General features: G+C 41.5%; 1 protein-coding gene across 2 annotated transcripts in view; it reads left to right on the top strand.

Moving 5' to 3' along the window:
* The window catches only part of Dbp73D (putative ATP-dependent RNA helicase Dbp73D), an 88,519-nt gene that overhangs the window by 35,957 nt on the left and 24,774 nt on the right, over positions 1 to 27,788 (top strand). For both annotated transcript variants that reach the window (XM_068354045.1, XM_068354046.1), the window contains exons 4-5: positions 19,432 to 19,634; positions 24,346 to 24,496. In XM_068354045.1, the coding sequence (XP_068210146.1) occupies positions 19,432 to 19,634; positions 24,346 to 24,496 (354 nt within the window). The remainder of the gene's footprint in view (positions 1 to 19,431; positions 19,635 to 24,345; positions 24,497 to 27,788) is intronic.

The following is a 27,788-nucleotide window of genomic DNA, read 5'->3' as shown; positions in this document are numbered from 1 at the left end:
TATCTCCTTCCATTCCACTACTTTACCTGTCATCCATTCACTCATCAATAGAGCCACACCTTCTCTTGCTCTTCCCTTTTCAATCCCCGACACTCTACCAGACATTTCACCAAACATCACTTCACCCTTTCCTTTCATCTTTGTCTCACACAAACCCAATATATCCATCCTTCTATTCCTAAACATACTGTACTTCCAATCTCATCTTTTACTCTCTATTGTAGAACATCCACGCACATTCAAACTCCCCAAAACTAGAGTGTGGGGAGCAGTCACTCTCCCCACAGCTCCACTTCTTTGATGTCTCACAGGATTATAATACAAGAGAAGGGGTTCCCAGCCCCCTTGTCTCGTCCCTTTTAGTCGCCTCTTATGACACGCAGGGATACGTTGGCGCTATTCTAATTGTTTATTTCTTTTTTATTCTTTTTGAGATCTGTTAGCATAAGCTACTTGATGGAGATTCCTTTTCTGTATTAAAACTGCCCTCAAACTTTCAAAATGTGCATTGATTTCTAAGGTAAAGTCTTTACTAAACTCTACCCTGTGCAATTTTGATGCATTTATGAGTGAGTGTTTGATTGTTTTAATGTCTGAAATGTCAATCCATTCTTCTACTATATGTCCACAAGTTCCTCATGCTAGATTTCTTTACTTTTCCTTCTAAAAGTGTGTAAAGTGGATTGGCTTTCTGAGAGATATCATATGAAATGTCTCCTGAAACTACACAAATTTTCTGACTTATTTTACTGTTTTTCCTGTCTGTGCCTTAGCTGAATTTGGATCATTATAGACATTAAAGTACTACATATATTGATTTAGAAATCCTAATTGTTTGATACAATTCTTCAGAAAAAATTAATTTATTTTGTACTAACTTCACACCATAACTCCTTATCCTTTATAATACTTCTATTTTTTATAAATGTTCTTTATTTGACAAGCATATTCTCCATGCACCTTTGGAAAGCAGCAGGGCTAATTGTGAATCCCATTGGATGACACCTGTATTGTTAATAACCCCAGGGTACAGAAAATATGGTCTTATGCCTGTCTTCTTTTTTAAGTATAAACTGATGATAACTTTTGTAACAAGTCAAATGTAGAACATTTACTTCCCTCAGATTACATTGAGACATTCGGCTGTTAATTTTTTTCTCGCAATAAGTCCTGTGTCAAATCTTGAAAAGTTGTATGCCCTCTGGTATTAAGGGATGGGCAGTTTGCTTATATGGAAACTAACTTGGAGTTTAATATTCAATTTTATTTCACGCTCCCATTCCTTCACTGTTCCTATGCCCTTTTAATGAAGTTCAAAGCACACTTATTAATAGATAAATTTTCAATATTAAACTTACCCGATAATCATGTAGCTGTCAACTCCGTTGCCCGACAGAATTCTACGGAAGGGATACGCCAGCGATCACTATACTAGAAGGGGGTGTACTCACCAGCGCCACCTGTGGCCAGGTACTGCAGTACTTCTTGTTGACACCACCTCAATTTTTCCTCTGTCGTGCTTCCGGCAAGACCTATATGGATACGCTTATAATTTTGGAGTCTTGTTCACGGTTTTTGGTGAAGTATTTCTCTAAGATTTCAGCTTTCGCTATACTGGAAACTTTTCTATTAGCTTAGATAGCTTTTATATTGATTTGATTAATGGTTAACGATCTTTTGCTTTATTTGGAATCCCCCTTGACTAGCTCTTTGATTCAAGATGTCCGACCTTTCTCAAGCTCCTCCCCAAAGACGATGTAGGTCTTGCAATAGGCGTATTCCGAAGGCCTCGGTTGATCCTCACACAGCTTGTTCCAACTGTAGGGGAAAATCCTGTCAGTTGGAAGATCGATGTGAGGAATGCGCCGGACTTTCGGAACTTGATTTTGTTCGATTCCTTAAATATACCACTAAGTTAGAGAGAGAGAGAGTTAGGAGGAGTTCGGCTCGCTCTTCGCTTTATTCCTCACCTCATGATCCTCAACCTTTTCCTCCCCCTGTAGTGGCTACCCCCGAACCTACTATTTGTGCTCAGCCTGATATGTCCGATGTTTTACGTGCCATTCAGGCTTTAGGTGATAAAGTGGAATCGGTAGTGAGTGACCACAAGTTCCTCTTGGCGGACGTCAAGGAACTTAAGGTGAAAAGTGCAGTGGGAAGTGGTAGTGCCAGTGCTGTGCCGAGTGCTAGTGTCAGTGTCAGTGTTGTGCGTGAGGGTACTTCTGTGAGTGCCAGTCGTCCTCCCAGTCCGGGACCTCTTGCAAGCTCCCAAGCCCAGGGGAGAAGCAATGTCGAAGGGCAAAAGGGTTCGGCAGGCCTTGATCGGCGCACAGAAGTATCCTCGGTGGTTGCGGGCGTATCTTACGGAGATCGTCACTTCCACTCTCAGACGATTGAGCCTTTATTTTCCTCGTCTGCAGAAGAATTTTCGGGGAGAAAACGCTGGACTCAGGTCTCAAGACCTCTTAAACGTAAAGTCCAGACCTCAAGAGTTCAACAACCCGGATGCAGTCATTGGGTTAGCTCTGACTCACCGCAGTCATCAGGTGACTGCACACCTCCTAAGAGAGGTAAGGCGATGCCTCAACAGACCTCATCTTCTGTTAAGGCTTTGCCTCAACAGACCTCATCGTCTGTTGATCCCAAGATGGCTTTGCTGCAGTCCATGCAGTCGCAGCTTGCGGTCTTAATGCGTGAGTTTCAGGCAGAGAAGGTTACACCTCCTCCTGCGAGCGCTCCTCCTCACCGCAGTCCAGTCTGCCAGACGTACGAAGTTGAGGTTCCTCAAGCTACCTCCATGCGTGAGCTACCGCGTTGGGAGTTGCCAGTTACCAGCGTTGTGCAGCAACCTCCACCTTCCTTAAGGCAGCATCAACAATGGGAACAGGAGTCTTATGCCTTACAACCTTCTCTTCCTTTGAGGCAAGAGTTTCTTGCAGTAAGACCATCTTCGAGGCAGCAACCTCTTGAGGTACGACAACCTCTACCATCCTTGAGGCAGCCACCTCAGCTCTCGCAGCTGCTACCTCCACTTTCCTCAAGGCGAGAACCTCAACTCTCGAGGCAAGCACCTCAAGAACCTCAACTCGTGAGACAGGAACTGCGTTCTGCGCAGCCGCTACCTCAACTCTCGCAGCTCACACCTCAAGAACCTCAACTCGTGAGACAGGAACCTGCTACTGCGCATCCACCTCAACCCTTGAAGCAAGCGCAACTCTTGAGACAGGAAACTCATGCAAGGAGTCAACCACCTCAACGCATGCACCTACCATCTTCTCCTCTACTTGACCAGTCTTTGCAGCCTGAACCTCAGGTTTTAATACAGTCGCCTCTCACCACACTTGCTCCTCAAACCGCCGCAGAACCTCCTTCATCCCAGCCTCATGACTTTGTCATTACCAGCCCTCATCCTCTTCAACAGAGACTTGAGGATGAAACCGCAAGTGTTTATGCACCCGCTTGTCAGGATTCTGCTGTTCAGCACACCGCTGTAACTTTACCTCTCGCTTCGCAACACTCAGGTGATGAGGTTTCTGAGGAGGAAGCTGCGCACCTTGATGATCCCTCTTCGGACGTGGAGGAACCCAAGTCATTACCACCCTCCATTGACTTTCGCAAGGTCCTGGCCCTTTTCAGAGAGGTTTACCCGGATCATTTTGTTTCTGCTACCCCTCGCTCTCCTCCATCTGAGTTTTCTCTAGGCATGCAACCTGTTAAGTCGGCCTATACTAAGCTCGTCTTTGCTAGATCCTCTAAGAGAGCTTTAAGAATGTTAGGGGATTGGTTGCAGTCCAAACAGCAACTAGGGAAGACTTCATTTATGTTCCCTCCTACTAAGCTGACTTCTAAGGCGGGCGTATGGTATGCCACAGGAGAGGAACCAGGCTTGGGAATCCCTGCCTCTGCCCAGGCTGACTTCTCAAGTTTGGTTGACTCTCCACGTAGATCGGCTATGAGGCGCTCTAAGGTCTGCTGGACCTTTTCCGACTTAGACCACTTCTTAAAGGGTGTCTTTCGCGCCTTTGAGATTTTCAATTTTCTCGACTGGTGCCTGGGGGCCTTGAGCAAGAAGACTGTCCCTGCTGACAAGGACTCAGCCATGCTTATAATGTCCTGTATGGATAAAGCAATTCGCGATGGGTCCGGCGAACTTGCCTCAATGTTTGTTTCAGGAGTACTCAAGAAAAGGGAACAACTTTGTACTTTTCTTTCCACTGGCATCACCTCTTGTCAAAGGTCTCAGTTACTTTTTGCTCCGCTTTCTAAGTTTCTGTTCCCCGAGGAGCTTATCAAGGAATTGTCTGCGGCCCTTATTCAGAAGGACACTCATGACCTTGTGGCCTCTTCAGCTCGTAAGGCTAAGGTTGCTCCTTCAGTTCTTAGAACTTACCGCACCCCAGTAGCCGATACTCCTGCTACAAGATTTATTCCGCCCTTTCGTGGCAGAGCCCCCAGCTGAGGAAGTACCCGTCCAGACTCTTTCAGGGGCAGGTCTAAGAAAGGTCCCAAGACTTCAAAAGGCAAACACTGACTCTCCTTCTCTCCAGACAGCAGTAGGAGCCAGACTCAAGATCTTCTGGCAAGCTTGGGAAAGAAGAGGTGCAGACGCCCAGTCTGTCAAGTGGCTAAGGGAGGGTTACAGGATACCATTCTGCCGCAATCCCCCTCTGACCACTTTTCCCATCAACCTCTCTCCCAACTACAAGGAAAAGGACAAGAGGCTAGCGTTACACCAGGAGGTGTCGCTCCTGTTACAGAAGAAGGCAGTGGTGATAGTCCGGGACCATCAATTCCCGGGCTTCTACAACCGTCTCTTTCTGGTGGCCAAGAAGACAGGAGGTTGGAGACCGGTGCTGGACGTCAGTGCGCTCAATGCTTATGTCACCAAGCAGACGTTCACTATGGAGACGACGAAGTCGGTCCTAGCAGCGGTCAGGCAGGAGGACTGGATGGTCTCGTTGGATCTGAAAGACGCTTACTTTCACGTTCCTATTCATCCAGACTCCCAACCTTTCCTGAGATTCGTTTTTGGAAAGGTTGTGTACCAATTCCAAGCCCTGTGTTTTGGCCTAAGCACAGCGCCTATGGTGTTTACGCGTCTGATGAGGAATATTGCAAAATTCCTCCACTTAGCGGACATCAGAGCCTCCCTTTATTTAGACGACTGGCTGTTAAGAGCCCCCACAAGTCGTCGCTGTCTGGAGAGTCTCAACTGGACTTTGGACTTGATCAAGGAACTGGGTCTTTTGGTCAACTTAGAAAAGTCCCAGCTCATTCCCTCCCAATCCATCGTTTACCTGGGAATGGAGATTCGGAGTCAAGCTTTTCGGGCTTTTCCATCGGCCCCAAGGATCAGCCAAGCCCTAGAGTGCATCCTGAGCATGCTGAAGAGGAACAGTTGCTCTGTGAGACAGTGGATGAGTCTAACAGGGACCCTGTCATCGTTAGCCCTGTTCATCGAGTTAGGGAGACTCCACCTTCGCCCTCTCCAATTCCATCTAGCAGCTCACTGGGACAAGGATTTGACGCTCGAAGCGGTCTCTATTCCTGTCACCAAAGAGATGAAGACTACTCTCTTGTGGTGGAAGACCAACATCCTTCTCAAGGAGGGTCTATCGTTAGCGATTCAGACCCCCAATCTTCATCTCTTTTCGGACGCATCAGACTCGGGCTGGGGCGCGACCTTGGACGGACAGGAATGCTCGGGAACATGGAACAAGGAACAGGAAACGCTCCACATCAACTGCAAGAAGCTGCTGGCAGTTCATCTGGCCTTAATGAACTTCAAGTCCCTCCTGTTGGACAAGGTGGTGGAGGTGAACTCCGACAACACCACAGCCTTGGCTTACATCTCCAAGCAGGGAGGGACCCATTCGAGGAAGCTGTACGAGATAGCAAGGGACCTCCTCATTTGGTCAAGAAGTCTAAATCTCACTCTGGTAACGAGGTTCATTCAGGGCAACATGAACGTCTCAGCAGATCGCCTCAGCAGGAAAGATCAAGTCATCCCCACGGAATGGACCCTTCACAAGAGCGTGTGCAACAGACTTTGGACCTTGTGGGGTCAGCCTACGATAGATCTGTTCGCCACCTCCATGAACAAGAGGCTTCCTTTGTACTGTTCCCCAGTTCCAGACCCAGCAGCAGTTCACGTGGATGCTTTTCTGCTGGATTGGTCCCATCTCGACCTATATGCATTCCCGCCGTTCAAGATCATCAACAGAGTCATTCAGAAGTTCGTCTCTCACGAAGGGACACGGCTGACGCTGGTTGCTCCCCTTTGGCCTGCAAGAGAATGGTTCACAGAGGTACTACAATGGCTGGTCGACGTTCCCAGGACTCTCCCTCTAAGAGTGGACCTTCTACGTCAACCTCACGTAAACAAGATACATCCAAACCTCCACGCTCTTCGTCTGACTGCCTTCAGACTGTCGAAAGATTCGCTAGAGCTAGAGGCTTTTCGAAGGAGGCAGCCAGAGCGATTGCCAGAGCAAGGAGGGTATCCACTCGTAGAGTCTACCAATCCAAGTGGGAAGTCTTCCGAAGCTGGTGCAGAGCCAATGCAGTTTCCTCTACCAATACCTCTGTAACCCAAGTTGCTGACTTCCTTTTACATCTAAGGAATGTTAGATCTCTTTCGGCTCCTACGATTAAAGGGTACAGAAGTATGTTGGCTTCAGTTCTTCGCCACAGAGGTTTGGATCTTTCCTCCAACAAGGACCTTCAAGACATCCTTAAATCTTTCGAAACTTCTAAAGAACGTCGTTTGTCCACTCCAGGCTGGAATCTAGACGTAGTCTTAAGGTTCCTTATGTCTCCTAGGTTCGAACCTCTCCAGTCAGCTTCCTTCAAAGACCTTACTCTCAAAACTCTTTTCCTCGTCTGCCTTGCAACAGCTAAAAGAGTTAGTGAGGTTCACGCCTTCAGCAAGAACATAGGATTCACATCCGAATCAGCAACATGTTCTTTACAGCTCGGATTTTTAGCCAAAAATGAACTTCCTTCACGTCCTTGGCCTAGATCGTTCGAAATTCCTAGCCTTTCCAACATGGTGGGTAACGAGCTAGAGAGAGTTCTTTGCCCTGTCAGAGCTCTGAAATACTATCTTAATAGGTCAAAACCTATACGAGGACAGTCAGAAGCCTTATGGTGTGCAATCAAGAAACCTTCAATGCCTATGTCCAAAAACGCAGTTTCGTATTATATAAGGCTTCTGATTAGAGAAGCTCATTCTCACATGAAGGATGAAGACCTTGCTTTGCTGAAGGTAAGGACCCACGAAGTGAGAGCTGTAGCCACTTCGATGGCTTTTAAACAGAACCGTTCTCTGCAGAGCATTATGGATGCAACTTATTGGAGAAGCAAGTCAGTGTTTGCATCATTTTATCTTAAAGATGTCCAGTCTCTTTACGAGAACTGCTACACCCTGGGACCATTCGTAGCAGCGAGTGCAGTAGTAGGTGAAGGCTCAGCCACTACATTCCCTTAATCCCATAACCTTTTTTAACCTTTCTCTTGAATGCTTTTATTGTTGTTTTTTTTTGGGTTGTTACGGTAGGCTAGAAGCCTTCCGCATCCTTTTTGATTTGGCGGGTGGTCAATTCGTTCTTGAGAAGCGCCTAGGTTAGAGGTTGTGTAGAGGTCCTTTAGTATGGGTTGCAGCCCTTTATACTTCAGCACCTTAGGGTTGTTCAGCCTCCTAAGAGGAACACTGCGCTCAGTAAGGAAGACGAACTTATTAAAGGCAGAGTAATGGTTCAAGTCGACTTCCTTACCAGGTACTTATAATTTCATTGTTATTTTGAATAACTGATAATATGAAATACGGGATACTTAGCTTACTTATAGTCATGTACACTGGTTTTCACCCACCTCCCTGGGTGTGAATCAGCTACATGATTATCGGGTAAGTTTAATATTGAAAAATGTTATTTTCATTAGTAAAATAAATTTTTGAATATACTTACCCGATAATCATGATTTAATTGACCCACCCTTCCTCCCCATAGAGAACCAGTGGACCGAGGAAAAATTGAGGTGGTGTCAACAAGAAGTACTGCAGTACCTGGCCACAGGTGGCGCTGGTGAGTACACCCCCTTCTAGTATAGTGATCGCTGGCGTATCCCTTCCGTAGAATTCTGTCGGGCAACGGAGTTGACAGCTACATGATTATCGGGTAAGTATATTCAAAAATTTATTTTACTAATGAAAATAACATTTTTTCCTTTACACACAATGTTTCTCCTTATATCTTACTAAAGTGCCGTGTTGTCCTGGACATTTGAGGTCAGTTGCCTCCACCTCTCCTTGTCTCTAGCCATTTTTATTGCTTGATTTGGTGTATAGTTACCCTCCAAACCCTCCACAATACTGTCCATGTACTTTGTCCTCTGCCATCTCCTCGATCTCCTCCTCTCTGTACTCGCAGTGAGACATAAGTGCTCTATTTTATCTCTTCTTATGATGTGCCCAACAAAACTCAGTTCTCTCTTTCTTATTTCCTTTACCATTGCTCTCCTCACTCCAATTCTTGCCATTACCTCCTCATTTGTTACTCTGTCCTTCCAAGATATTCTGAGCATCCTCCTGTGAAACCACAGCTCCACTGCTAAATAAACCATCTCCCAATTTAGTAAAAGTGAAACTAGCTCATTTATTTTCTCACATTTTCTATTTATTCTTTTTTGACCACTGCAGTCAGCACTATCTTTGAGCCAGTGTAATAGCTCCCATTCTCTGAACAAGGATGTCAAAATATTTATACAGTATCAAGCAGGCAATCTTATTTAGTATTAATCCTTAGATGTCTCACTCCTTTATCATTTTCACATGCAAAATGTATCTCTCTGTGCAAAACCTGTTTTTAAATATTTAACTTAGCCGGTGAATATATAATAGCTGCAACTCTGCGGCTCGACAGAAAACACACTCAAAAAACTCGCGAGCGATCGCTATGAAGGTTGCGGGTGTGCCCACCAGCGCCAACTGTCGGCCAGATACCACTCTTGTATGTAAACTAAACCTTCAATTCTTCTCTGTCGACGTTGACGACAAGACGTATTCATACTCGCTGTAGAACCTGGAGTTTTCTTAACATATTTGGTGAAGTACTTCATTTTGGTTTGAGCTTTCGCTACAGGTGTTTTATCTTCAACTTAAATCTTGAACTCGTTTTTGGATAGATTTAATTTTTGATGACTTTGGATTGTTTTTTGGACTTTCCTTGACTTTTAAATGGCCGACCCTTCCCTCAGTACGGAAGTGTGTTTAGGCTTTTAGCAATTATCTTATCACGTTATAAATTAATTATAGATTTTCCTCTATATATTTTATATCTCAGCCGCCTTTATTAGGCCTCTTCGATTAGCTTTCCATTTATAATAAACATCAAAATAAATTTTAATGATTTGTTTATATGCGACCTTTCCTGAGAGTAGGCGGTCCTAACTTGGAAACCGAAGTTAAACAACGTTGAGCCCTTTCAATCGTAAATAGCTTTTAAAGAGCTAATGATTTAAAACTTATTAAATGAATATTTTTTGATAGATATTTTATGAAAGATTTTCTTTGAATAGTCTTCGTACTGTTTCAAAGATGAACTAACGTTTAGTTTATTTATGCTACGCAGTTTGCGCTCTATCGTTACGATAGAGAGAGAGAGTATCACGGTTTCACTTTGCAGAAAGAGTAAATCGATTCTGACGTTTTGTTCATTCTTCTTTCAAAGCTTAAATGTTTTAAATTCTATTTTAAAGGAACTTTTTAATTGAAAAACCTTTCAGTTTTTTCCTTTGGTCAAATAACCTGTTTTTTTGACGAAACGTAAGTGGGCTCTTCTCTTAGGTGCGAAATCAAGAGAGAGAGAGAGAGAGAGATAGAGACGGAGGGAGAGAGAGGAGAGAAAACGTTCCGATCTTTATCTCGTCCCAAGCGGGTAACGTTGTTCTCGAGTTACTCTCGTCCCTAGTCACTGTACGGGGAGAAAGGATAAAACGTTTTTAGTTTTTTATTCTCGTCCCAAGGCAATGTACGGTGAGAGATTGAAAACGTAGTTTTGAATGAACTAGTGTTTAGTCTCTTCCCCAGCCACTGAATTTTTCATCTTAAAATATGTTTACTGTTTTTTGCTTGTATTAATGTGCTTACATTATTAGACTGATTTCGCAATTATAACCTTTAGATGAGGGTAGAATTGCGTGCTTCAGGTAGAAATCAGTTTTATTCATACCTAATGTGAATTGTTAAAAAATTCGATTTCAGTGAAATAAGTGCAAAACAGAAAATCGTAGTGATAAAGTGATATTGCGCAAAGTGTTATCAGTGTTGCGACCGAGGGTTCGTCTGTTCGTGCCTGTCGTTCGCCTAGTCCGGGACCTCTTGCAAGCTCCCAAGCCCAGGGGAGAAGTAATGTCGTACGACTTATGGGTTCGAGAGGCCTTGATCAGCGAACAGACGTTCCCTCTATGGTATCGGGTGTATCTTACCAAGATCACCCCTACCATAAGGCGAGAGAGACGATTTTCTCCTCGTCATCCGAAGGCTTTTCGCATAAGAAACCGTGGAACAAGGTTTCGAGGCCCTTTAAGCGAAAGTCAGTCCTTTCAGGACAGGTCCAGCGTCCTGGTTTTAACCATTAGGACAGCTCTGACCCTATGCAGTCATCGGAAGACTGCTCGCCGCCTAACAAAAGCGTAACACAGACTCCGAGAGTCTTTTTGTAGGCAAGGTTTTGCGGTCACAGACGTTACCCTCGTCTCTTACCGCAACCATTCCCGTTGATCCTAAATGGGTTGTACGGCAAGACATGCAGAATAAGCTTGCCTCCCTTATGGAAGACTATTCTGCCGATAAGTCCGTTGAGCCTAGCCGTTTATCTCATCGAGATCCTGGCCTTCAGCCACCCTAACGTTCCTTTGTGCGTCCTGTTGACGTTGGCGTAGCCAAGTCACGTCAGTCAGGTTGTTTAGAACCACACTCGATGCGGTCTCGTGTGGATTTTCAGCCACATTTGGACGTTAGGCCACTTGCTGATGCTCCTGTTGACGTTCAGGACGTTCGCTAACAATCGGAGTTGACTTGTTTTGACGCTGAGCGTCAACCTCCGCATTCTAGAGTTGTTTTGACTGCTCAGTCTAGGCGGTCAAAGCAGTCTCGAGTGGACGCTGCGCGTCCTCACGCACCTGTTGTTGTTGACAGTTCACAGACTGTCAAGCAGTTACATGACGTTGCGTCCTGGTCTCACGCACCTGTTGTTGTTGACAGTTCACAGACTGTCAAGCAGTTACATGACGTTGCGTCCTGGTCTGCTACTAATGCACCAGTGCGTGTGGACTCTGCTTGTAAAGCATTGCCACCAGGGTAGGTCTCTCCCTTGCTTGAGACTCGGCTATTATCGGACAAGGTTCCTTCAGATGAGGAAGTTGCTGTTCCCCCTCCTACTGATATTCCCTTGAGGACTCTGTCAGACGGAGAGGAGCCTGAAGCTGCTTAGCCCTCTATGGACTTTAAATAAATCATGCTGATTTTTAAGGATCTTTGTCCTGATCTTTTTGTAACTGCTGCTCCTCGTTCGCCTAAACGTCAGAGCTTACACTAGGCCTAGCTACTTCGAAGCCGTTGTTTTATAAGCTAGTGCTCTCTCGCTCTTCTAAGAGAGCTTTACGTTTGCTAGGCGACTGGTTTATCACCAGGAGGAGTTTGGGGGAGACAGCCTTTGCTTTCCCTTCTTTTAAACTGGCTTATAGAGCGAGAGTCTGATATGACACGAGAGAAGTTCTCGGCTTGGGAGTTCCTGCCTCTGCCCAGATAGACTTCTCAAACCTCATAGACTCTCCCTGGCGCCTGGCCATGAGACGCTCCAAGATTTTACAGGTCGACTTCACAGCTATTTTCGAGCCTTTGAAGTTTTGCTGTACAATTATGTCATGCATAAACAAGGCTTTCAGGGATGGCTCCAATGATCTGACAGCCACGTTCTCTGCAGGAACAAGTCCCTCAGGGATGGCTCCATGATTTGGCAGCCATGTTCATGGCAGGAGTACGTAAGAGGCAAGTGCGCTCAATGTGTTCATTGTCAAGACAAACTTCATGATGAAGTCTACCAGGCTGTCTTGACAGCATTTATGGAAGGCGACTGGATGGTCTCTCTCGACCTTCAGGAGGCATACTTCCACATTCCTATACACCCGGATTCCCAACCGTTTCTGAGGTTTGTTTACGGGAATGTGGGGTACCAGTTTCGAGCCCTGTGCTTTGGCCTCAGTCCTGCGCCTCTCGTGTTTACGAGGCTCATGAGGAATGTGGCAAAATCCCTCCATCTATCGGGGATCCGAGCCTCCCTGTACTTGGACGACTGGCTTCTCAGAGCATCGTCCAGTCTTCACTGTCTGCAGGATCTACATTGGACGTTGAGTCTGGCCAGGGAGTTGGGACTTTTGGTCAACCTAAAAGTCCCAACTGATCCCATCCCAGATTATTCTATATTTGGGGATGGAGATTCGCAGTCAAGCCCTGCTCGAAGTCCAACTAATGCTGAAACGAAACGTTTATTCAGTCAGGAGTTGGAACAGTCTCGTAGGGACTCTCTCATCCCTGGAGCAGTTTGTCTCACTCGGGAGACTACACCTTCTGCCTCTCCGGTTCCATCTAGCCTTTCACTGGAACTAGGACAAGACATTAGAGACGGTATCATTCCCAGACTCCGAACCAGTAAAGGCATGCCTGAAATGGTGGGACAGCAATATCAGTCTGAGAGAGGGACTATCCCTAGCAGTCAAGAACCCAAACCACGTGTTGTCCTCAGACGCGTCGGATTTGGGTTGGGGTGCGACCCTGGACGGTCGGGAATGCTCGGGTCTGTGGACCTCAAGTCAGAAGAGCATGCACATCAACGGCAAGGAGCTATTAGCAGTCCACTTGGCCTTGATGATATTAGAAGGCTTCTTCGAAACTTAGTGGTAGAGGCAACTCAGACAACACCACAACTTTGGCGTACATCTCCAAGCAAGGAGGCACACACTCCTTCTCGCTGCTCGAGATCGCAAGGGACCTTCTCTTATGGTCAAGAATTCGAGGCATCTCCCTGTTGACGAGATTCATCCAGGGGGACTTGAACGTCTTGGCAGACTGTCTCAGTCGGAGGGGTCAGGTGATCCCCACGGAATGGACCCTCCACAATGACGTGGGCAAGAGTCTTTGGGCTACTTGGGGTCAACCCACCATAGACCTCTTTGCCTCCTCGTTGACCAAAAGGTTACCAATCTATTGCTCTCCAGTCCTAGATACAGAAGCAATCTACATAGACGCGTTTCTACTGGATTGGTCTTTTCTGGACTTATATGCATTCCCACCATTCAAGATAGTCAACAAGGTACTGCAGAAGTTCGCCTCTCACGAAGGGACAAGGTTGACGTTGGTTGCTACCCTCTGGCCCGCGAGAGAGTGGTGCACCGAGGTACTTCAATGGCTGGTAGACTTTCCAAGAAGTCTTCCTCTAAGGGTAGATCTGTTACGTCAGCCCCACGTAAAGAATGTCCATCAAAGCCTCCCCGCTCTTCGTCTGACTTCCTTCAGACTATCGAAAGACTCTCAAGAGCTAGAGGTTTTTCGAAGGAGGCAGCCAGTGCGATTGCAAGAGCTAGGAGAGCTTCTACCATTAGAGTATACCAGTCGAAGTGGGAAGTCTTTCGAGACTGGTGCAAGTCAGCATCTGTGTCCTCGTCCAGTACCTCTGTAGCCCAAATCGCAGATTTTCTTTTACATCTGAGAAAGGTTCACTCCCTTTCAGCTCCCACGATTAAGGGCTACAGGAGCATGTTGGCTTCGGTCTTTCGACATAGAGGCTTAGATCTTTCCAACAATAAAGATCTCCAAGATCTCCTTAAGTCTTTCGAGACCTCTAAGGAACGTCGTTTGGCAACTCCTGGATGGAACTTAGACGTGGTCCTAAGGTTCCTCATGTCAGACAGGTTTGAGCCATTACATTCAGCCTCCCTGAAGGATCTCACCCTCAAGACACTTTTCCTAGTGTGCTTGGCTTCAGCTAAAAGGGTCAATGAACTTCATGCCTTCAGTAAGAACATCGGCTTTTCTACAGAAAAAAGCCACTTGTTCACTTCAACTTGGTTTCCTGGCCAAAAATGAACTGCCTTCTCGTCCTTGGCCTAAGTCTTTTGATATTCCTTGCTTATCAGAGATCGTAGGCAACGAACTGGAAAGAGTATTATGTCCTGTTAGAGCTCTTGAGTTCGATTTAGCTCGTACTAAGTCATTACGAGGGAAATCTGAGGCATTATGGTGCTCAGTTAAGAAACCTTCATTGCCTATGTCAAAGAATACTTTGTCATATTTTATCAGATTTTTTTAATACGAGAAGCTCATTCTCACTTAAATGAGAAAGACCGATGTTTGCTTAAGGTTAAGACGCACGAAGTTAGAGATATAGCAACCTCCGTGGCCTTCAAGCAAAATAAATCTCTGCAAAGTATTATGGACGCGACTTTTTGGAGAAGCAAGTCAGTGTTCGCGTCATTTTACTTAAAAGATGTCCAGACTCTTTACGAGGACTGCTACACACTGGGTCCATTCGTTGCAGCGAGTGCAGTAGTGGGTGAGGGTTCTACCACTACACTTCCCTAATTCCAATATCCTTTTAATCTGTCTCTTGAAATGTTTTTAATATTGTTTTATGGGTTGTTCGGAAGGCTAAGAAGCCTTTCGCATCCTGGTTGATTTGGCGGGTGGTCAAAGTCATTTCTTGAGAGCGCCCAGATTAGGGGTTTGATGAGGTCCTGTTGTATGGGTTGCAACCCTTGATACTTCAGCTCCTGGGAGTCTTTCAGCATCCTAAGAGGATCGCTGGGCTCCGTGAGGAAGACAGACTTACAAGGCAGAGTAATCGTCTAAGTCAACTTCCTTACCAGGTACCTATATATTTTGGTTTTGTTATATTGATAACTGTCAAAATGAAAAAACTCTTAGCTTATACGCTGTAAACATAATTAACTCTGGTCTCTACCCACCTCCTTGGGTGTGAATCAGCTATTATATATTCACCGGCTAAGTTAAATATTTAAAAATGATATTTTAATTATAAAATAAATTTTTTAATATACTTACCCGGTGAATATATAAATTAAATGACCCTCCCTTCCTCCCCAATAGAGACGCAGCGGGACGAGAAGAATTGAAGGTTTTGTTTACATACAAGAGTGGCATCTGGCCGACAGTTGGCACTGGTGGGCACACCCGCAACCTTCATAGCGATCGCTCGCGAGTTTTTTGAGTGTGTTTTCTGTCGAGCCGCAGAGTTGCAGCTATTATATATTCACCGGGTAAGTATATTCAAAAATTTATTTTATAATTAAAATATCATTATTCCCAAATGCTCTCTTCATTACCAGCCATCATTACGTAATATATATCCTGGTAGACTTGAAAATTTTCCATATCGTGATATTAATTTACAATGCCAGAATCTAGTAAACTTGAAACGCTGGTATTATCAGTGCTTATTACCAGGTTAATAGTCTCCCTTCTCTTTGATTTCTTCCATTGAGTTTATTTTAACTATGTAATGAACCTATGAAACAAACACCTGCCACTTCTTATCTCTCATTACATCCCATAGTTTCTTTACTGAGCAGTTCTCTCTGCTAGACATTGCTCATTAAACTCAGATTAGTTGTCTCTTCATCATAAAGAACATATTTTTCAAGGGTTTGTAGTAAAAAGTCTTGTTTTCAGGATACAGTCCGGTAATATTGAAGCAGCTGAAAAATGCATGTCCTCTTAGACCACTTTTTCTTTTTATGTAACCTTATTGCTTATTGTGACCAAGGGTAATTTCCTCCCTCATACCTTGATGATTTTTCATTTATTGTTAATTCAAATTTTGTGCCATAGGACTTCTTCACCATTTGCACATCCAGCAAAGAACAACCTCCATCATTTCAATACTATTCTTTCTCTAATTTATTTATCAAAGTTTTGTAATCATACAAGTCACAAATTTTCTAACCTCTGCTGCTAAATGCCTAATTCTTATCTCTGTCATAAAAACAGTTCTCTCTCTCTCTTCTAAAAATTCCCACACATGTTCACTCTTGTCTAGTATTCAATAGTTCTCTCCCCTTTTCATTGCCTAAGTGTTTTCTATTTTTTTTTTTGTTATTAGTATATTCCCCATTTCTTCATATTCTCAGGATTAACAGCTTTTATTCGATGCAGTGCTGTCTCTCAAGCATTGGCAAGCAATTGTTATTTGTTCTGCCTTGTTTAAACTAAAGTAACTTGCTCGATACTATGCTTCCTCTTACCATCTCATGATTTTACTGCTGAATATTTCTAGTCTGGGTACAGGTCATGTCTGATGTATTTGCATTTTTTCATTTTTGTTTTCTCATGCCCAACATTATTTGAACTAAAATTCTCCATTTCTATGACTTTATCTTCAGGTTTTTATGTACAAATTTTTTCTCTTCTTTTTAATTCATTTACTTTTATCTGTTTCATGTTTTCAAGATTATTGGAGTTTCTGATATTTTAAGTTTTTCATCAAGTTCTCTAATTTTTACTTTACAGTATTCTAAAATTCTCTCATTACTTTTCTTTTGCAATCCACTTGCTGACATTATCTAGTTCACAAGCTATTCACAGCTCCTCTTCATTTGTTAATTTAAGAATATAGATATTTTCAATATCAACATCCAACCAATGTACTCAACTCATTATTTTAGATCACCCACTGCTTCCCTTTAATGTAATTCCTCATATCCTTGTTTGGTAACAAGTGCTCTAGGCAATCCTCACTTCCTGAAATTATGTTTATAAGTTTCTTTATCAACAGTATTTCTGATATCGTCACCTACTATGCTATCTGCAGAATCTTTATCTTAGGAAAAATATTACCCACCAATTGTTTAGCAGCTACCTCTCACACTATAGCTCATAACAAATTTACTGAAAGCTTTATCATTAATGCTATGCATTCCTAATTAGCATGAACCTAAGAATAGGGATTTAGACACTTCTGTTGCTTGTGAACGGATGGCTTTGGGAGTGTTCTGCTATCCGCTGGGACCTCTGGTCAGTAATGTTGCCGAATATGAATCAATACTATGAAAGACAAAGAGAAAATAAATGTTGACCTTCAGTTTATTTAATACCAGTGGAATCAAACCTAAACAATATAAGAATTTTATGTTTTAACAATAAAAGGAGAAAATGGTATTTATACACGAACACTTCTCAGAAATGTAAACAAGTAAAGAAGAAATTAAGAGCAATTAAAAAAAAATTTTTGTACTGTATTGGAGTCAACACTAGAGATAGGTGGAAAACTTCCTAAACAAGATCAAGGAAAACTATCAGAAAAGACAAAAACCTAATAAAGAAAAGATTGGAAATGAGGGAAACATCTAAGAGAGATGAAATAGAATTAGCAGAATTATCCAAAACAGTGTACAAACTAAAAACCCAAGATATTCGTAAAGAAAATCAGACCAAAATTGAGGAAACATTAAAGAAAGGAAGAGGCATCAAGTTAATGAAAAAAAGGACTCGGAACAGGGAGCCAACAGATATTTTCTTTAAAGGCTGAAAATGGAAATATTCACAGAGATGGAGTGATTAAAATAGCAGAAGATTTCTGTACAATGCTATACAATAGTGATATAAATGATTTTGCCAATAGATAATGAAGCACCTGAGCTGATACCAAAAGTAACAGTAGAAGTAAAGAAAGCATTAAAAGGCATGAAAAGAGGCAAAGCAGCAGAAGATGGCCTGACAATTAATCTAATAATAGCTGGTAGTAAACCTCGCTGAACTTTACATGAAATGTCTGCAAGAATGCTCTATACCTACCGCATGGAAAAACTTTATTATGCTAATTCACCATAAGGGAGACACCAAAGTCCTGAAAAATTACTGGCCAATAATTTTACTCTTATTAATATAGAAAATGTTTATAAAGATCATATTAGGTCAACTAAAAAGACAGCTAGACTTTAATCAACCAAGAAATCTGGCAGGTTTTAGCAGGTATTTAACAACTGACTATATCCATGTAATTAACCAGTTAATGGAAAAATTAACAGATTGTGACAAGCTACTATGTGTGGCATTTATAGACTATGAAAAAGCTTTTGATTCTGTCAAAACTTCAGCAGTGTTAAAGCACTTCAAAGACAAGGAGTACAGTAGATGAATCCAATGCTACGGAAAGCAGAAATGTATGACTGGAAACGAATATGAGTAAAACTAAGTTAATGTTCACTGAAATTGCAGCGACAACAAATAAGGGTTATGGACAAACCTTTAGAGATTTTTAATGTATATACATAATTAGGACACAGTAAGTGTTTTCCCAGGACATGAGACCAAAATGAAAAGAAGGCTAATTATGGTATGGTAAACAAAATGAAATTATGAAGAGTAAAATGCTACTTTCTCTAAGAAAAGTATTTAATCAGATGGTTCTACCACTATTAACTTATGCATCAGAAACTTGAAGCCTTAGAACATAAGCCAGTTGCACAGAACAATGATGGGAATAACACTAAAAGACAGAAAAAAGAGGAACATTAATACAAGAGCAAACTAAAGTAGAAGATATTCTAACAACTTGTAAGAAAAAGAAATGGACGGACATACAGTATAATGAGAATGACAAATAATAGATGGACATTAAAAATGAGTGGATGGGTCCCTAGAGGTTGGAAACAAAGCAGGGGAAAGAAGGGAATGTAATTTTCAGGTGTACACTGGCATAGAAAGATCACAAACAGATAGGAGTGGAAAGATGTCCAATGCCTTTGGCCTGCAGTGGACTAGCTATGGATGATGATGATGACTTGTCAGAATACAGTATGTAGTTGCAATATTTTAAGGGCCATGGCTTAAAGCTCTAAGTACATTACAGGAATTGCAAACGGTCAGAAATATCAGTTTCAATTTTATAATAAGGTTGGCTTGTGGTGGGAAAGATGTCTTATGGAGATTCCATCAGCTGGTTTAGATATGTGCTTATATTTCATAGCAATGGAAATGTGGATAAAAAGGATCACAATGGAAAGACGACTAGTTAGGCCTAGGGACAGTTGCTAATGGTATGATCAACAACATTTTCATCAGAGTAACATGCCATATTTAAAGATTGAAATAACTTTCCTTTAGTAGATCTTTTATATAAAATCTTATAGATATAATTTTCTGTTGTTTCTACTAGAATAAATATTGATATACATTTTTGTATTTCAGGAAAACTATTTTATATAAAATACCAAATTAGTTTTCTTCATTAGCCGTTGTTAGCTATTAGTAAAGGGTGCGCGTCTTAAATTCTTAACCTGAAACATAGCTTATCGACTTATATTAGCGCTAAACCAAGTTTTTTTAAGCATTTTATCATGTTGTGTTCTTTATCTTAGGTTGACCGTGTTTTACCAGAGTGGCTTTCAAATCCTACTACTGTGAGTTTGAACCTTGGAGAGGGAATACCTGTCAATGATATTGTGGGACTTGACCCATTTATTACAAAATGCCTCCACAGAGAGAATATTGAAAAGTTCTTTCCAATTCAGGCTGCTGTTATTCCTGAACTTTTATCCAGTGCAAATCCTGTATCAATGAGGTAAGCAATTAGCCAACAACTTGTTTTGTGTTGTAGATATTTGGAAAATTCCAGTTTCTGATGTAGATCTGTTTATAAACTAGAATCAAAATTGTGAATATGATTAGCTAAGCTTATCTTTGGTGACTGCAGTGTAATTGGATTGTTACTAATATATATTATTTTGAATTTCTACCCTCATATGGCTCTCCTAGTGGATTTTTAAGAGTATGAAGAATGTCATGGGCATGTTTAGCCTAGCCGGCTTGTTGAGTGGGTGATTTTACAATACTGTACCGATTTGTTTCTAAGCGTAAAAACAATTTTGTCCATTAAAATAGGGAATGCCCTCAGTGGAGCTGAAATTGCTATTGAATTTCCTAACAAGGCTGTTAATGACAGGTGGTGTGTGTGGCTGAGTATTCCTGCCCAATTTCCTCTCCAGGTGCAATGGTTTGTACATGTTGCGAGTCCTGAAAGACTTTAATTCTTTTTCTTTTTCTTTCAGAGTGAATAATTGTGATTCAATTATGGATGTGAAGCAAGAAATCTTTAAATGAGAGGGAAAGGGTGAGCACTACAACTGGTTTACTAGACAGGCTGTAGATCCCCACTTTCTGCACTACTTGTAGGGGACATGGCTGTTTGCAAATATCTGACTGCAGATCATGGCCTCCCGTTCAGTGGCAGGGTTTTTTTACTTGAGAAAGAAGATGAAGCCAATTCTTCTTCTAGGCACCATCCTTGGAGAGACTATAGCATGTTTCCTCATTGAACTCATCAGTCACTAAAGCTCCTAGGTATACACCTCTGGTTTGATCCCCAGGGAGTATGTTTTAGGGGCAGGCAGACCTTGGATCTGCATTGGCAAGTTTATTATGGTTTGATGAAATAGAGTGATCACCACACACCAGCATGTGTTGGAAGCTCTCCTGTTGCTATGCAGACTGGTAACGAGTATAAACCAAGAAATGCTTGGCCTTGCCTTCTTAAGATCTTCCAGACAGGTTATATATGACATTTTTGAGGGAACAGGTAGCTATACTACCTTGTTCTCAGTGTCACCAATGTTAATAACATGAGTGGTGACCACATAGGCTTCATAGGTGTTCCCAATTCCAGGGAACTTGATACTGATTCCTGCAGTTCAATTGAAGCCCCAGAGAACAGCTAAGAAGCCTCCTACTGCTGTTGGAGGTAAAGTGCCAAAGCCAAAAGGGTGCAGGCAAGCACTTGGCCAGTGAAACCGACTAATTTTGCCCCAATGCCCGTAAACCCTGAGTGCTCATGCTATTCACCTTGTTGCCTGTTACTTCTGTGTCATTCATCGCTGATCCTGTCATCTTTTGCTGTGAATTCAGGACTAGTGGCTCCTTCCCACCTTGTTTGTAACCATTGTTACCTTAGGGCCGTAACTCCTTTCCTCAACATGTTTGTAACTCCAGCCCCATGTCGGTTACAAGTACAAGTAAGTGCACCTACTGCTTCCCTTCTTACAGTGACCCAGTGTTGTGGTACCTGTCAAATTAACCCCTTTGGTTTCTTCCCTTGGAAGAGTGTTGTCGTTGATAGTAGCTCTGCACTCAACTTCTATGCTTGCAGATTGTGGGGGAAAAATTGGTAAGAGGAAGGAGCGAGTTTCCTCCTCCTCTTCATCTCATGATTCTGACTCTTTAACAAGAAAAAGTCAGAGAAGCCCTGGGAGCAAGAAAAAGTCAAAGAAGCCCTGGGAGGCCAGTGGCAAGAGATCTTGTAGGACTCTTCTCGACACCACTTCTCTTCCGTGGGAGTTGGACAGCTCCTGGATGAGCCTAGGGCCGAACTGTGGTCCCGGTCCTACGGCACAACCCCTTAGTAGTTAGGCCAGCTGGAGGTACATAACCCTGTACATGCTCTCTGTTAGTTAGGTATTGAAAGAGCTTGGGCACCCTCATTCAGCTTTCCTACATAGTGCTGCTTACTTTTCTAACTGGGATACTTCAGTATCCCGTGTTGAAAAGATAACACCTGTCAAGGATGTCGTTGGGTGCACTTATTAGCCTTGGATCACTGGCTGAGAGGCAACATTCCTGTGCTCATGATCATGGAAATGAAGTTTAATCTTCACTTTGTTCAACAGATGGAAAGGTACAAGATACTTCTTTTGAGTCTGGTGTGAGTTGTTGGAGAAGTCAGCTGGGGGGGGTGGTGTTGAGACTGGTTATTAACCTCTCTTCCCAGCAAACCAGGTTCAGGATGGAAACAGTATGTACTATATTGACTTCTATCAGAGAAGGGGACCTAATGCTTTCAGTAGATGTGTGGGATGCTTACTTCCAGGTACCCATTAATCAGTCCTCTCGGGGATATCTCCACTTCTTCCTCAACCGAGCAGTACCGTATAACAGTTAAAGACCCTGTGTTTACCATTGCACTGCTCCCCAGTTTTTCATGTGACTGCATCTTTGGCCCACCCATTGTTTGGATTGTAATTATTTTATTTAGCGAAGTTATAAGTTATTTTGATTAGTTATTTATAACTGTAAGATGTATGTTAAGGTTAAAATTATCAAGTAAAATGTTTTTATTTTGTGAATTACATGTAGTTGATGTTTGTTTTCCTAGCGCGTTTTACACCGTAACTAACTGCGTTTTCTTAATATTACAATATAGTACAGTATTGTTTTCTTTTATTTTAAAGGGATACTACTATATTGAAAATATTGCTATGGCATTTTACTATTGCTACTCACAGGAACAAAACATACTTTCTAAACCATCGTGGTGTGGTAATTTTTACCTAATTGTAATAAAAACAAAGTTGTTCAGAGTTCTATTTGATTAATGTATATTAAGCCTTGTATTGGGAAACAGGTGAACTTTTGGTAGCTTGTACTAACGTATCTGTGTTTATAATGGAAGTCAAATAGGAAAATGCGCTTTGATGAACAAAATTTTCATTTAACGAACGTTTTTTTCAGGAATGGAACTCTTTTGTATAGCAGGGCATTGGTGTACTAGGGAAAATGGGCCATCTTCTGCAATTGGTGTCATCCAGGGGTTACTTCACGTTCGTAGCCTCTCTAGTGCACTTTGCAGACTTCCATGTCTTCCTTCACCGAGAGAAGCACTTCTCAGTTATTGCTGTAAAAGGCTACCCATCATCCTCAAGTTAAGTCTCTTGACTGAGGGCATAGACCTTTCCTACTCATGGGAGTTGTCTATTGTCATGAGGAGCTTCAAGCAGTTTCTCCTAATCCTGAAGCTGAATTCCCCGGAGTAGGATGTGACCCGTGTTCTCAAGGCTGTGCGTTTACCCTTTATGAACCTTTGAGAAGTTTGTCAAGACTCTCAAGACTGTCTTTTTGCTAGCCTTAGTATTGGCGAAGAGATTAGGTGAGTTGCATGGTTAATTATGTAAAATAACCCATGATGAGGGTTAGAAAGAGGTCTCCTTTAGTTTTGTACCCGAGTTCATGGCCAAATACCCAGTACTTGTCTACACGACCCCAGGTCCGAGACCTTCTCAATCCCACGTCTACGCAAAGTGTAGGTAGATATTCTAGAGATATGCTTTTGTGTATTCAGGGCTATGTGGTGCTATTTGAAGATGACTTGACGCCTCAGGCTTAAGTGTCAATGACTCTTCCTTAGGACAGGCAGAACCAAGAAAGAGGTGTTGAAGGACACGGTCTCTGTCTGGCTTCGTGATATGATCTTTAGAGCATATGCCTCAACTGTTGAAAGGGTTTATGTACCAGCTCAGGTTAGAGCTCACTAAGCCAGGGGTATAAGTCCCATTCAAGTCTTCAAGAAAGAGTGTGCAAGTGGTCGTGGGATTGAAGGCTAAATTTATAAGTGCTAAACAACCTTCACAGCCTTTTATATTAAGGGAGCCATACTTGCACATTGATCGACGCTTATTTTTCTTGGTCGTTTGGTTGTTTTGCTTCTTTCCTTCCCCTGTCTTGGTGTGGAAGCAGTTGTACATTATTTGCTAGATTAGACATTTATGTTTGTAAGCAACAATTCCAAATATTGTTCTCATTAGACTATTTGTAATAAGTGGTTCTTTCCCATCCTCAAGGGGGAAAATGGGGGGATGAATATCAAACCCATTGGTCATCTTATGCCAGGTATTTCATTTTGGGCTGCATCTCCCATTCGGTAGGGAAAGATTACTTCATCCCAGGTACATAGCAAGTACAGGCCAGGCCCTATCAGCCTACTAATCAATATGAGGGGCAGATAGGGAGTTGCCGTATGGGACCAGAAAGACTGACATATTTCAGAAAAGAAAAAGAACCAACCAGTTTGGATTTATGGGGTCTTGTCCCCTTATAGTTTCACTATTTCAAAGGGCAAAATTTTGTATACAAATAGAAACAAATAAAAAATGTTCAAAGTTGGTATTTTTTCTAGCTATACAAACATGAGTCTTTTAAAGTTGAACTTCTCACCGCAACCACCTCTCCTAATCCTGAGCTGGAGAACAAAAGGGAGGGAAAAATCTTTGACAGGAAAGTGGGTAGGGCTACTTGCTCTACCGCCACCTGTCATTAACTACCTCATCAACAAATTTAACTGCCATTCCAGCTTTGCTGAAGACATTCCATGATTTAAAAGAATTCATGTTTGTATAGCTTGGAAAAAAATATATACAGTATATAGTATATATGTATCTAGTATGCCTGGAATATTTTCATGTCATCTTATTTGGATGCTAAGATATAATGTAATGTGAATTCTCTAGGTTTCGACCAAGAGACGTATGTGTAGCAGCACCAACAGGAAGTGGAAAAACCCTAGCATATGTGCTGCCAATAGTACAAGCTCTCCGGAAGCGTGTGGTACCTAAATTGAGAGCCCTAATTTTACTTCCAACACAGGAGCTTGCTGTACAGGTGAGATAGACTCCTGGTTTTATTACAATGTTTACATTACTACTTATGCTCCTATACCCATTTGCCTATGTTATGTTGGAAGGCAGCTTAGCTGTGAAATTGGTTTTGGTATGTGGTATTTGTTATTGTTTTATTTTTTAGTTAGAATAATTTAATTAGGACTCTTGCAAATGTCAAACATTATTCGATTGTTGTATGATTTCCCTCTCTACTACCTAACTGTGCACTGTATTAACGTTCCAAAAAACTTATAATAATATACTGTAGTTATTTTCAACTTAATTTCGAGTCACTTACACAGCAAACACAATTCTTGAGTTTAACCTATTTCATATTTCATGTATCCTAAATCATCCTAGATTCTTGAGCAATTAGCCTGTGGTATACAGTCCGTGATTTTGGTAGCCAGGGAAAATATTTGTAAATCTTAGCTACCATTTGCTAATATATTACTCAGTGCTTCACTAATGGGAACCTTTTTTATTTTTATTTTTCCCTTTCAGTGAATTTGAACTTTTTTCTGGAACAATGTGATAATTATTTTTCTGTTCCTGGAATTGAGACGCTATTTACTAACTATTAGCCAGTTTTCATCAGATTTACATTTTCCAGGATTGCAAAAGTAATGATATTTATGTCTCTAAGAAAAGATCTAATACATGTATGCTGTGCTTCAAATTGGTGTTATATTTGCAATTATTTTATTCCTCAAAATTTTGGTATGTTTTGATCTCTTTGATGCTGGTAAGTTAGAACTGGTTTTTCTTTTAAAGTTAGCTTTTGTTTGGTTTTCTGCTAACTTTAGGTTTGCTTTCTTATGTTAAAATTCAATAAGATGTAATTTGAGAAGTTTACGTCCTTTTATACTCCTCTCTGTATTTTGATACTATTCATGCTACTAAGAAATGACAAGTATTCCAACAATTATTGTGGAAAACAAAATACTGTAATAGCCTTTCAAGTACAGTATTCATGTTTCAAATTCTTAGTCTAGGTTACAACAAGTATTCAACAATTGGCCAACACCTTTGTGTGCAGGAACACACATGATCAGGTCATTCATCAAGACACTGGCAGTCGAAGGGAAAAGTATTGTGGAAGTTGGATGTAATTCCAAATTTTAGGAGCCATCCTTCAAACTTTTGGTCTGAAAGTCTTAGTTACAGTATTTGACAGATGTGATTCCTCCCAGTTGAGGGGAAGTTTTCAGAAGAGTGGGTACTTTTGTATCTACTCCCAAAGTTCAGTACCAAGAATGACTACTGTATATTGCAAAGACCCTCCCCACAGATAGGTATGTACACATCCCTGCCTAAGAAGGGGTTCTGGGCTGGAACCCAGTGGAACCCATTGTTTTCCATGTGAGAGCTTTGTGGATAAACATAAAAAAAACAAATTGCAGAGATCTGAGGTCCAGTAAGGAACCTGTTTGTGGTGGAGGAGGGTAACCCACCAAGCCTCTATCTAAGAATGCCATGTTGGCATTCCTTAAAGGGACCGTCCGCCATGTCCGCCATTTTTTTTTTTAATGATCCAAAATACACCATTTCTATATACGTTTTAGACATATATTACCTTCATCATATAAAAATTTCAAGTCATTTGATCAAAAACCTCTTTGATTTATTTGCAAAAATCATGATAAAAAAAAAATTAGGTACATTTTTTCTCACTAATATGACACCAATTGTATTGAAACTTATACCAAAAAAACTACTTTATAAACCGAACAATTTTGTGAGATGGAAATTTTCTTTTCTTTTTTTTCTTTTTTTTTATGAATTTTCATTTTTTTTTCCTTGTCTAGATGTAGAATAATTGTGAAAAAGAAACTGAAAAGAAAATCAAAATTGTGGGATTTTTATTCCTCTTTTCAATGATATCTTTCTCTCTAAAATCGAACTATAAATAAGTGAGAAAAATGTACCAAGTGTGAATAAGTGTATTTGAGTTATGAGCTCCCAAACATTTGCAACAAATTTTAGCTTCTTTTCTTAAGAAATCAAGATAATATTATTATGATAACTTTTATGGTTTATTCCTACATAAACGCACCCTAAACGAAGTATTTAAAGCCTAAATTTACTATTACACTTGGCATAAGGATGTCATGAGTTGCCAGTTACCTCTCATTGTTGCCAGATTTTCTATTAGCATGTTTTAGCTTTGTCCTCTTATTCATGTTTCCCTCACTTCATGGTTCTTTTTTCTTGTTCTCTGCTTACTTTTTGTTCTTTCTATGACCTTAGGTAAAATTGGCCTTGCTTCAAAGTTCCCGAGGATGTTGTGAAAACACAATGTACATACGAACTGCAAGTAAACAAACACATGCATTATAATTTCTGTACGTCTTTGGAAACTCTGGCTGCTGTTCTCGTATGTTCACCTACCCTCTACTAATGCCTTCCATTTCTGCCAGACATGCAAGATTTCGAAACATTAGTGAAAAAATTGCTATCTATATGCAAAAATAAACACACAAAGACGATTCTGTCAAACTCAGTCATGCAGACGACACAGTAAGGATTGATTGATTGATTTAAAGTTTTCAGGCATCCTGACACAGTAAGGTTGATGTCATCCTTTAAAGACCACTATATCTTCATTATTTGTAAAAATAATTGACTTTTTGTTCTTTCTATGACCTTAGGTAACATTGGCCTTACTCTAAAGTTCCTGAGGACGTTGTGAAAACACAATGTACATATGAACTGAAAGTAAACAAACACATGCATTATAATGTCTATACATCTTTGGAAACACTGGCTGCTGTTCTCGTAGCTCCTAATTTTCGTTCACCTACCCTCTACCAATGCCTTCCATTTCTGCCAGACGTATGAGATTTCGAAACATAAGTGAAAACATTGCTACATATATGCAAAAATAAACACAAAAAGATGATTCTGTCAAACTCAGTCATGGAGACGACGCAGTGAGGATGACGTCATCGTTTAAAGACCGCTATACCTTCATTATTTGTAAAAATAATTGGCTGAAACTTCTGGAGAGCACGTACGATATTTTTATGCATACGTAGAAGCAATAAAACAATTTTCAATTTCTGGAAGTTGGTATGTCAAAACACCATAGCGAACGGTCACCTTAACTAAGAGCACAGAGGACCAAAGCATGATGCTGGCAAAAGTCAGTTCCTACGATCGTAGGAGTGGTCACATGTTTGAATTTCATTTTAAATTTGTCTTTAGATCAGACATTAAAGGCATCTCGTCAGAAAAGCTCCCTGGACTTTGCCATGCATTATCTGTGCTGGATGAGCAGTTACTTATGGGGA

This window comes from Palaemon carinicauda, chromosome 30 (assembly GCF_036898095.1).
Source record: "Palaemon carinicauda isolate YSFRI2023 chromosome 30, ASM3689809v2, whole genome shotgun sequence".
Lineage (NCBI taxonomy): Eukaryota > Metazoa > Arthropoda > Malacostraca > Decapoda > Palaemonidae > Palaemon > Palaemon carinicauda.
This window is presented reverse-complemented; position numbering and strand designations above follow the sequence as displayed.